Raw genomic sequence first — 12,193 nt, 5'->3', positions numbered from 1 at the left:
ATGCAAAGAAGGCTACAGAACGGCGGGAAACACTTTTCTGCACGCGGGTTCTCCATAACAACAGAACACTCTGTCGTGCAAAAGAGCTCCAATTCGGCAGGAACATAATTTAGTGGTGCCGAAGCACACACAATCAAAAAATCCACAACTTTGGGTTGTGACAAAACAACACATGGTTGCTGTGCCTTTTTTCTCTGGAGAGCATGAAATTTGTCAGGTAATTTTACTAGTGGAGACACCCCACAGCAATGGAGAACGGAGAGAAAATATTATGTTCTTGTTAAAAATTGAATTATCACTTTTATGTCATCCCCTGAAATAAAAGCAAGTGGTTACTAAGTTAATGGTGTGAAATTTTAAAGAAAAGAAAAGAGGCATTTTCCCAAAGTGTGTACAACAGGAGCTGCTGGGCTCCGACTGTCCCATGACCTGCCCCAGTCACGATGTATGGGGCCTCGGCCAGGCCAGGTCATGGGACAATCCCCACAGTGCAGCAGGCAGGGGCAGGGGTGAATGATTCGCCCTTCCCTACCCCGCTCTCCCCTGCTTTGTGGGGGTCTTGATCTGTGCCTCCCCCAGCCCAGGGTGATAAAGAAGATTAAAAGAAACTTACCTGTCTGCATGCAACTGGGCCAGCTGTGGTGGTGGCTGTGAGTGCAGGGTAGCTGAGTGTACCGCTCCTCCCCTTTGCTAGAGCAGCCTGCAGCTATGTCTACTGCTGCCCTCTGTTTGGGGGTGCTGAGCCTCGTTAGGCCCCGCCTTCTGCTGCGGGCTGGAGCTGGCAGCGCTCAGCGGCAGCAGCGTGGCAGCTGCAGCAGGGCCTTTACAGCATTGTCTGTGGACCCCCCACAAAGTGCGGGGCCTGGGGCGGTAACCTTGTACCATCAACTAGTACCTTTTGAGTCTGACCCTGGAGCCAGTTGCCCAGCCATTGGACCAGTAAAATGGTGGAGGCCACAGTTCCCCAACTTGGTCATGAGAACATCATGGGAGACCAAGTCAAAGGCCTTCTTGAAATCCAGATATGTGACATCAACCCCACCTCCCTTGTCCAGGCAATGCGTCACCTGGTCATAGAAATAGATGAGGTTGATCAGGCAAGACCTTCCAGTAATAAAACCACGTTGACTGGCATTCACTAGGTTGCCTTCCATTAGCCTGCTGCTTTTGTAGTACTCGTAAGCATCAATTAAAAAAATGGCTATCATACTTTTATTTAAGATCTCTGATGTTGCTGACAAATTGGAGTTCCCAAGTCATCCATACTGTGATTGCTATCCCATTCATACAATAAACATCACTGTCTTCATGGATTATTGTGATACTCGGGTAAATTGAGTAGAACGATAGATCAAATAACATTGGCAGAGATCTTGGTCAGAGTTCAGCAGCGAGTTTCTTTTGTGGCTGTATATGTAGTGAAGCAAACTTCCTTTGCCTCCATCATTACATCAGCGCAATCCTGACTTGTGGCATTATTCCATTTAGTTTAAACTCTGGTCCCTCTTAGTGTCAGTTTGCATGTTGCTTATTGTCAGTTACGTGGCTACCACTACTTCTGCCAACCGCCTTTGTGCTGTCTCGAAATATGCCTAGTGTGAGTCCTCATGCCTTTACTTTTGTACTTGTGGCTCTTTTCTTCAGTGATCAGTGCAGCACGTGGTGACCAGACAGTCTTCGACCCAGCTATTATTTGTTTTCGCTGTAGAAATAAAGCAGGTAGAATAAAGAGGTTTTTAAAACAAGAAACAGTCCACATATATGTCTAAGCAAAGGCATGTTATCCCCTGACCATAACCTGGGCAGACATGGCTGTTTCAGTCATTCCAGGTGTATATGGCACTCTGATTTCTCAAACAGCTTCCAAACAATTGCTTCTCTTTCTCTTGAATGAGTCCCTCTTTAAACTGATAATTATGTAATGGTGGTTGTCTTATGTTCCAGAGTATTTTTCCTGACTATTGTTGTTTGTTAAAAGCCCCCTACATATTTACCAAGGGGTGGCTTTTCTCTAGCCATTGTTATCCTTCTTGCTTGATATTGCTGAGGATGTCCCTGTTACTAACCCCCAATGTATTTATACAGTTAACCTGCCTAATAACCAGATCAACATTCCCAATTCTAAATTAATGTCCAAATCCATTAAGTTTGTTATGAGACAGGTTTCTCTGCACATAACCTGAATTCAGACTTAGCTTACTGCTTCTGTGGGGGTGAAATCATTCCTCAAGAGAATGACTGTAGAGCCCCCTTTCTAGAGTATGATGACAAGACTTTGGATGTAATAGGGTTGCATGAGTTACCACTTATGAGTTCAATTCGTGTTCGTCCTCATTGATGGAAGGCTAGAAAGAGTTGTTGGGGATTGCTGCTGGAAATGAGAAGGGCAAGATACCACCTGCTCTAAAGAGAGTGGCTTGCTACAGCAGTGGTTCTGAGTTTTTGGACCAGCAGGCCACTGTCAACTCAAAATTCTTCATGCCTGCCATGCATCCTTATCATCAAACCTTTAAACACTAAAAAGGTACACTGTCTGATATGAGCTTTGGACCACCTGAGGATTGCTCACCATGACCTCATTTTGGGAACCACTGGTTATCCCCTTGCGCAGTGAATTCTTGTAGTATGATGGTTGTCCTTAACTACTGCTCTTTATCAGTTGAATTATTTGGGGGAGAGATTATTGAGAAATCTATGTCAAAATAACTCCAGTTATAGGGACCTGAAGAATCTACCTGTCTCTGGCCAGTTTGGCTTTTGCCGGGATAAATATCCGGTGCTTGTGCTGATTTTTTTTTTAAAGATCCATTAGCTGTCTTCAGTATTCATCCACAAGGCCTGATGAGGACTCATAAGGCCACTCTTCTGTGCTTTCTTCCTTTTGTGGGCGGAACACACAGGGATACTTCTGTCTATTGCAGAACTTGAGCTACATACTCTTCTCGCTAATCATTTTTAAATGGGTGATTGTTAAGGAGAGAGTATGGTTTGCAGTGACTTTGATATAATTACATCTCTATAATTTATAGTTCTCTGCTGCAAAAGACAAATACCGCTTTGAAACAACCTGCCATTTGTATGTTTATATTTGGAGTGTAGAAGCAGGTTAACTTTGCATGATTCTTAAGTGTCTTTGCTAGGTGTGGGGAAATAGGAAAAGGAGATGTTGCAAGAATCCTGGCCCCCACTAGCTGAAATAATATGCTTCCACTGTTCATAATGTAAGAGATTGTCTTAGATCACTGGTTGTTACTGGGTGCTGAAGTAGCGGACTGTCATATACACTTGTTATCTGTACTTTTAAGATTATTTAGGCCATTGTCAGTTCTGAGTTAAAGGGGCTTAATGCATTCTGCATAAGGCTGTACTTTAAAACCAATGCAAAAGTCTGCAGCTAACTGGTCAAGGAAGTCCTTGCAGAGAAAATGCTTCTTTCCATTTTTGCTGTGGCAGGGGATTGTAGGAGGAGAGTCCTTGCTCTGGTGGGATGGAATGAGGGCTGGTTGAGAGACAGGATGCTTGAGGTCAAATATACAGTTTATGGAACAAATATTCTTCTGAAACGTAGTGAATTCTACTCGTTTGGACCTGATGTGCTTTATTTAGTGTATGATCTTTGCATTAATGTTATACTGTGCCCAGCTTGAATAATCACATTTAGTGAATTCTGAACCAGTAACAGTCTGTGGACAGATTCTGGCTTCCTGTGCTCACTTGGCTTGAGAACATTCTTGACAGGTTCAGCCAGAGGCAGAATTTAGGTCCAAAATGGTTCTGAGGTACTGTGACTCTGTCTAAAACTTATTCATTGACACATGCAACTTCTTTTAAGTATCCTGTGGCTCTGCTCAGGTCAGCTCTAACCTACACAACATGTTAAAAAGATTCATAGTTTATTTGTGCATAGTTCATTCATGCTAACTCTGGTGCAATAGTACAAGGTTTGTATCCCAGGTAAGTATCCCAGGCTTTCTTGTCGGTACATGAAGGTATCAGTTAAATGGCTATCATAGTGCCCAGACACTGTGATCTATAGCATGACAATTACCTCTTGGTGTTGCTTTTCTCAGTGAAGTTTGTGATGATGTCCAAGAACTGCCTTCTCAGGGGCTTTTTGCAGCCTGCAAACCAGTTTACACTGGAAAAGTCTCAATAGATGGGCTAAGGGCAATACACAGCCCCAGGTGAGGAAAACAGCAAGGTGGTGGAGGTTGTCATGGGAGAATGGTGAAACAAGGTTTTTATTCTTTATACATTGATGGGAAAGAGAGGGGACCAGGCTAGTTTTACTTATTGTTTACCTATCTATGCCTTACAAAGCTGAAGTATACAGATACTGAAATAGATAGGTCAAGCACCTGAGAGGAATATAATCTTTTCCAGTCTCAGGAAAGAGACGAGAGGAAAAGTATATTATAGGGTTTGGAGAGGGATTGAAAAGAGGCAAAGCTAAAGTTGGTCATGGCAGAAAGACATCTGTCACCGTGAGGGAGAGGAGGATTGTGCATATGTCAGGCTCCATGAATGCACTATTTGCAGGCTTCTGTTGTGCTGCACAGCAGGTGATCATTATATAAATGATGGCTAGCAAAAACCGAAGTGATCTCAGCTGATGGGAGTGAGTCAGCAGCTGCTGAGTCACACCCAGCACTTGATGAGTGTACAGTGATGGCTTTATTAGTGTGCTTTAAATGAAGATTACTGGAACCCTCCTTGCTTCTAGGAGTGATTGATGGTGGTGCCTTTCAGCTTTGAAGTGTGTGGTTTTGGATTCTAGTCTCTGGAAGAACCTAGCATTGTGATACTAAAGAAGACAATAGGGGCAGATTCCTTCCCCTGCTCTGCTTCTCCTTGCCTTGTGGTTTTGGTTTATTGGGGAGGTGGAGGTGAGAGAATTCATGGAAGCGAATATTGCAATTGGTAGGATTTTACCTTATCTGTAACCTTAACTGTGATACTTCACCTTAAAGTTTCCTGGATGTAAGGAACAAATACAGCACTTTCTCCAGTTGGGGAGGGCTTCTGTGTAGGACAGTGATTCTCAGTCAGGATGCCAGCATACCCTGGGGTGCCTTGAGATCCTTTCAAGGGTGTTGCAGAGTGCCACACAATGTTAGCACTGTTAGGTATGTAAACTTGATTCACAAACTCGTAGATTTCAAATAGGAACCCATTTTATCAAAAACATTCTGACCTATTGCAGTTTTTCTGAGTTCTTTGGAAGTGGAAGAATGGCTCTGTAGTTTTTTTCTATAGTCAAAAGACAAGTGAAAACTAAGCTGGCATTTCCAAGGGGTGCCTTAAGTTAAAAAATGTTGAGAACTACTGGTATAGCTGTTTGCCAACTAAATTGTGTTTGTGGGGGTAAGGGGGGGTGAAGGGAAGTATTATGTTTAGAAAAGAGACGCTTGAAGCGGGGGACATGATAAGGGTTTACAGAATACTAACTGGTCCAGAGAAAGTAGATAAAGATTTATTATTTACTGTCTCTCACCTTGTAAGAACTAGGGGTCACAAAATGAAACTAATGGGTAGTAAGTTTAAAACTAACAGGAAGAACTTCACATGGCGTGTAATTCAAGTGTAGAACTCATTGCCACAAGATGTTGTGGAAGCTGACCATTTAGCTAGATTCAAAAAGGGACTGGACAAATTCTTGGAGGAAAGGTGCATCAGTAGCTCTTGAGCACGGGAGTTAGGGATGCAGCCTCTGAATTAGAACTTCCTAGTCCTTAAATGCTACAGGCTGCAAGGAAGATGGGAACAGTTGGAAAAAACCCTGGTTGTACCCAGTTCCTTCTCCTTTTTAGCATCCACTCTCTGCCCCAGTGTGACACAGGCCTATTTGCCACATTAGGGATTTGTGGGAAAAAGCCCACCACTTGAAACTATAAGACCCCCTCAGAAAGGGAGGGTACTGGGAAAGTGACAACTAATTGCTTGGAACAAACAACAGGGATGGGAGTGAAGGTCAGAGGTTTAAAACTAAAATGCGTGCCAAGTGGGGACACCAAACAGAGCACACTGGACAGCACCCACTGGCCCTCAAATGGGTCCAAGGAGCCAATGGATGTTGCCTAGTGATACTCTGCCCAGAGATGGGCTTAAAAAAAAAAAAAGCTTAAAATCAGTAGGAATCAGAGAGTGCTTGATTCAGCATTCCAAAAGCAGTTGTCGTGCTCGATGCTTCCGGGGGATCTTCTGCACCAGGAAGCTAGAAAGGATGTGAAATATTATTGCTATCTTAAAGAAAGGGAGGTTGAAACAAATAGAGGAAGAGGAACTTGCCTGAAGCCTGCCTAGGATTCACTCACAGTAAGGTGTAGAACTGAGGTAACTCAACTTACTTTTGTGCTTTAACCACTAGACAGCTCTGCTTTCCTTTAGGGGGTGTTATTCTGCTGGCTGCTGTTAGGGTTTGGTTCTTGGCAGCAGTCTCTTGCATGTATGCCAGAGATCACAGCATGGGCAGCTCCTTACCTCACCTAACAGTGTTTCCTGTGGCTTTTCAGGAAACATGACACACTCTCCAGTACGTGGGACATAGGACCTAGACGTGGGCAGGAGGTTAAAGTGGAGAAAAATGGAGTTGAGGTGGGTCCTTGTGTGGTACCAAGGTTTTGCAGCCTTTTTAGAGCTCTCTGCAGTAACTTAAAGGGTGTGGGAGAAGATATCTTATGCTTCTCACACTCTTGGGCATTTTTAAACAAAACAGTCCTTCATATTCAACGTGTTCTGCATGCCATTCGCTTTGTTTTGTTTATCACAAGATATTAGTATGCTAGATCTGTTAAAGCATGATGCTAGGAGAGACTAGTCCCTCATTTAACATGTCTTTCTCCTGCAAGGGTATGTCTGCCACACTGGTGTGGGTGGTTAGGCCCTCTGTGATATTATAACTAGCAAGTATTAGTAGACTCTCTTGAGTGCTTGGGAATTGTTAAGACTCAGTATCGGGTACCTGACAAAGAGTTACAAGTAAGCCTGCTGTACTTGCTGTTCATTTAAAAAGTTTGGGAAAGCATCAATAGCTTAGGAGTTAAAGGCATTATCAAGCAGAGTTCTTAAGCTGTTGATGCCTTAAAGTTAAGAGTGTAGGCCTTTGCTGCTGCTTTCTACTTGTGAGGTTCAGAAAATAACAGATCTATAGAAACTTGAGTGCAAGAGGGAATTTGTGTAACAGCTTCTTTAGTTCAGAGAAGGTAGAACTGAAATCTGCTGAATGTTCTTGATTTTTTTTTAAAAAATCACTATTTGGTCTCCACTTTGCAGTGAAAATACGGTTCTGTTTCTTGCTATGTTTGGTTACATCATTTATGCCTAGAGAGAGGATTTTGGGCTGGGAACAGGGAAATAAAAAGCTACCATCCTTTAGCAGTCTTTCCTTTTTAGATTTGTGTAACCTGGATGACAGCTGTTTCTTGAGTCAGAAATTTACAGTCCATCTGTTTGTTTTCACTGCAGTATACATGAGGCGTCGTTTCTGAATGTGATATGACAGACCCAGATGTTCTTACAGAGGTCCCGGCGGCTCTGAAGCGCCTTGCCAAGTATGTGGTGCGTGGTTTTTATGGCATTGAACATGCATTGGCTCTGGACATTCTCATCCGCAACCCCTGTGTGAAGGAGGAGGACATGCTGGAGCTGCTCAAGTTTGATCGGAAGCAGTTACGAGCAGTCCTCAACACACTCAAGGGGGACAAGTTCATCAAATGCAGGATGAGAGTGGAGACCGCCCCCGATGGCAAGACCACCCGGCACAACTACTACTTCATCAACTACCGCCTCCTGGTCAATGTGGTGAAGTACAAGCTGGACCACATGAGGAGGCGGATTGAGACAGATGAGAGAGACTCCACCAACCGTGCCTCCTTCAAATGTCCTAGTTGCTTTAACACCTTCACAGACCTAGAGGCCAATCAGCTGTTTGATCCTATGACGGGTAAGATGCAAGTGTTGCACATTTGTTTTCATGTAGGCTTCAGGATTTCAGATGTTCTTGGACTGTGTCACTTGCAATCTTTGTCCTGTGCTATGTAGGAGCTAGGGGGCACTGTGCTTCTGCTGGTGCTCTTGTTTGAATGAAATGCAAAACCAAGGACCTATGTGGTTCTGCTGTGAACTGTTAAAAGCTGCCGGGTTTTGCTTCGAAGGGAGTTGTATTGTGATAATGGATGGAGCAATATTTATATGGTTTGTAGAGGCAATTAACAGTGTTTGTAAAGTCTATGTAAAGATGTTTGGGTGGCAGGCATTGGGGGAAATGGAAGCTCATTATCACATTCAAATTCAGGGGAGATTAGAGCAATGTGTCTTGGCTGGGCAGCTTTCCACCATATCCTGGTCTTGCCTGTAAACAATGCAGCTTATTGATAATTTGCTGAGAGGAACACAAGAGTGGACCCTTGGAGAGTCTACTATTTAAGATTTAATTTAAGAGGGACAAAGTGGGAGCTGTTGAGTTGATTATTTAAATTCTTTCATTACACTACACAACTTTTTTTTTTCTCCTGAGGAAGTAGGAAAACCATGGAGATCAGTCAGTGTAAAAGTTAGGAGATACGTTACTGTCAAGTATCAAACACCTGGTTAAAGCAAAAAAAAAAAAAAAAAAAGTCAGATTTATCCAGGAATGAAAGCACATAACATTCTTCAAACCAATGTCAGCAGAGGACCCATCCCGCTGATAGTGCATATGAGACCAGAATTATTTCTGAATAGCAGTGTCTGTTGGGGCTGCATAAGCACCCTTATCCTCCTCTTTGAAGGACATTAATGGCCTCAATCCTCCCTCAGTTCCCACTCACTGCCCTTGGCAGTGACATGGAACATGCTGAGTTTTCAATCTGCTACTCTCCTGTGAGTCTCAAACGCATTCAAGTTAGCTTTCGTGAGCAAATCTCTTTGTTTCTATGTAGCCGAACTTTAATATGAGGAAAATCAATGAGAGGGGAAAAATCAAGGGGAGATCCTCCTGTGCAGCAGGGCAACGTTCTTTACAATAGTTGTTGTGTACATGGTAGATGGTAAGTTTGTCACATGGTGGTCCTATGTTCTTGATCATTGAGCATAGCAGTGGCCTTGTTTGCCTTGAAGAAGGGCATGCTCCTGATGAGCATTCAGCTGGTGTTCTTTCTCATCCTGTACCAAAAAACAATATGTAAGGTTCATATTATATCTACTGCAACAATCTTTGGAAGTCATACATGGTTTCATAGTTTAATAGTTGGTAGGGTCGGGAGGGACCTGAGGAGATCATCAAGTCCGACCCCCTGCCATGGCAGGAAAAAGTACTGGGCTCAAACGACCCCAGCAAGGTGTTTGTCTAACCTCCTCTTAAAGACCCCCAGGGGAGGAGCCAACACCTCTTCGCTTGGAAGTTGGTTCCAGATCCTAGCCACCCTGACGGTGAAGTAGCGCCTCCTGATGTCTAGTCTGAATCTACCCTCTGCCAGCTTGTGACCATTATTTCTAGTCACTCCTGGCAGTGCTCAGGGGAACAGGGACTCCCCCAGTACTTGCTGGTCCCCTCTGACTAGTTTGTAACAGGCCACTAGATCCCCTCTCAAGCCTTCTCTTGTGGAGGCTGAACAGGTTCAGGTCCTGTAGCCTCTCCTTGTAGGGCCTGCCCTGCTGCCCCCTGAGTGGCCCTCCTCTGGACCCTCTCCATATTGGCCACATCCCTCCTGAAGTGCGGCGCCCAGAACTGGACGCAGTACTCCAACTGTGGCCTGACCAGTGCCACATAGATGGGGAGGATCACCTCCATGGACCTGCTCGAGATGCATCTGTAGATGCGTGACAAGGTGTGGTTGGCCTTCCTGACCACGTCCCCACACTGCCGGCCCATGTTCATTTTGGCATCAATAATGACTCCCAAGATCCTTTTCTGCCTCTGCACTGACGAGAAGGGAGTTCCCCAGCCTGTAGGTCTGCTGCTGGTTCTTCCTCCCCAGGTGCAGCACCTTGCACTTGTCAGTGTTGAAACCCATCCTGTTCTCATCTGCCCACCCCTGTAACCTGTCTAGGTCCGATTGCAGCCTATTCCTCCCTTCTAGCGTGCCCACTTCCCCCCACATCTTGGTGTCGTCAGCAAATTTGAACAGGGTGCTTTTTACCTCCTCGTCCAAGTCACTGATGGTGATAGAGGAAAAATCCACCAGGTCAGAGTGAAGCAGGTCATTGATGCCAAGTGTCCTGGCAATCAAACATGATGTTTTGCCCATAGTTTGAATGGGCAGGAGATGTCATTTCAAAGCCAACAATACCTATTCATAGATTTCTAGGGTTGGAAGGGACCTTGTAGATCATTGAGTCTGACCCCCTGCTCTAGGCAGGAAAGGGCACTGGAGTTAAATAACCCCAGTTAGGTGCCTGTCTAATCTTTTCTTGAACACCTCCAAGGTAGAGGAGAGCACCACCTGCTTTGGAAGCCCATTCCATATTTTGGCAACCCTCACCGTAAAGAATTTTTTCCTGATATCCAATCTAAATCTACTCTCCTTTATTTCTAATAACCCCAAGGGGCGCCCTAGTAAACAGAGTATCCCTTATTCCCTGCTGACCCCCCATGATGAGTTTGTAGACAGCCACAAGATCACCTCTCAGCCTTCTCTTGTGGAGGCTGAAGAGATTCAGGTCCCTCAGTCTGTCTTCATAGGATCTTACCCACAGGCCCTCAGCCATACAAGTAGCCAGTCTCTGAACCCTGTCAAGGTTATCCACATCCCTCTTTCAAGTTCTCCAGGACTGACAGCCCTCAGACTAGCACCCTCTTCATCGATGCCTTTGCTTTTGAACATGTCAACACAAACCCCAACAGAACAAGAGCTGGTACTTGCTTGTTGAAGTTGGCAATGTGTCAAGCAACTGACCTGCATTTGTACCTCAGTGAAAGTGGCAGATCCCTCCCACAAGGAAGACCTGAAATATCCCACTAAAGATGCATCTTCCAAGTCCACATTGACATGGAGGTCAGGGAGCAAGGCGCCAACAAAAAAAAATGGCACAGAACATCATGATGTCAGTCCTGACTTCAGCACCAAGACCTGCCCCGGTCTTGAAGCTTGCAATAATCAGTAAGCCCTTCCAGTACTGGGATTTGCTTTAAAGCAGTGATATCGAAGTCATCTGACCCCCATGGGCCAGACAAGCCTAATTAGGTCTGTCTACCCACCCTTCACCTCCCTCATACTGGATCCAGCACCTGTGGCATCCACTCTGGGTCCCACGTTGCACACAGCAGTTGTCCTGGCTTGTCTGAGTTCCACATCACATGCAGTGTGGGTCCTGGAGCGGGCATCACATGCAGCACACATCCTGGACCAGCTGGAATGGGTGGCACAGATTGCAGAGTGACAGGAGCAGGCACCATGTGTGGCACGGATCCTGGAGCACCTGAATCATGTGCTATGGGGTCCTGGGTGTGGCACGTGGGGCTGGTCCAGAGGCCAGATGATAGGGCTCCACAGGCTACATCCAGCCCATGGGCCATATTTTTGAGACCCTGCTTTAAGGGAAGTGACTGTTAAAGGAAGTTCCTAACTGACCTGGTACAGATCCTAGCTCCATGAATGGTGCGTGCCCCTGACGGTTCGGGGGGCACGGCTGCGCTGGCAGTGGTAAGCTGGGAGCTCCTGCAGACGCCGCCGGCACTGGCAGCAGGGGAGTGAACAGGGGGTGTGGTGAGTGCTGCAGGGCATGCACCGCCACACTCGAGGTGCACGTGCACCCCCTATGTGTCGCCTCTCCCTAGCTCTAACCACCTGACCTATCCTTAGCACCACTTTTTTAGTGGGGCAAAGCATTACCAGTACAAGTTTCTGTCTTTTGCATGCTCCACAGCACCAAGTCTTTGCAAAATGTGTTGTTGTGGTAGTGGCACATCACAGATTGAGTTATTTTGGCCTAGGATAGATTTCATGGTAGAGAGGGCTTTCCTGCCAGATGATAGTGTCTTCTGGCTTCAGTCATTACTGAGTGGGGGAATCAAAACCAGCTGTGACATATGAACTTGCTTTATATCACTTACATTATTGCCCGACTTCACCTGAGACCTGTGCAGCTTTGGTGCAGGTGCCTTTTCACATGCTTGAGGGAGGGAATTGGGTCATTTATCTATATCACCTTCAAACTCAGGGATAAAATGGTCTCCTGAGGAAATGTTGGCATATAGTCACTTTGGAGCTATCAG

The 12,193-nt window shown here is 45.3% G+C and overlaps 1 protein-coding gene across 4 annotated transcripts in view; it reads left to right on the top strand.

Moving 5' to 3' along the window:
* GTF2E1 (general transcription factor IIE subunit 1) overlaps positions 1–12,193 on the top strand; it is a 101,112-nt gene that overhangs the window by 11,727 nt on the left and 77,192 nt on the right. For 2 of the 4 annotated variants that reach the window (XM_014524116.2, XM_006032487.3), the window contains exon 2: positions 7,465–7,942. In XM_014524116.2, the coding sequence (XP_014379602.1) occupies positions 7,495–7,942 (448 nt within the window). In that variant the 5' untranslated portion in view covers positions 7,465–7,494. Of the gene's footprint in view, positions 1–4,730; positions 4,887–6,512; positions 6,595–7,464; positions 7,943–12,193 lie in introns of those variants that run through there. The other 2 variants (XM_006032486.3, XM_006032489.3) reach the window with 2 other exon arrangements.

Source organism: Alligator sinensis, unplaced genomic scaffold (genome assembly GCF_000455745.1).
Source record: "Alligator sinensis unplaced genomic scaffold, ASM45574v1 scaffold1301_1, whole genome shotgun sequence".
In the NCBI taxonomy this organism is placed as follows: domain Eukaryota; kingdom Metazoa; phylum Chordata; order Crocodylia; family Alligatoridae; genus Alligator; species Alligator sinensis.
The sequence above is the reverse complement of the archived record's forward strand: the minus strand, read 5'-3'. Positions and strand labels throughout refer to the sequence as shown.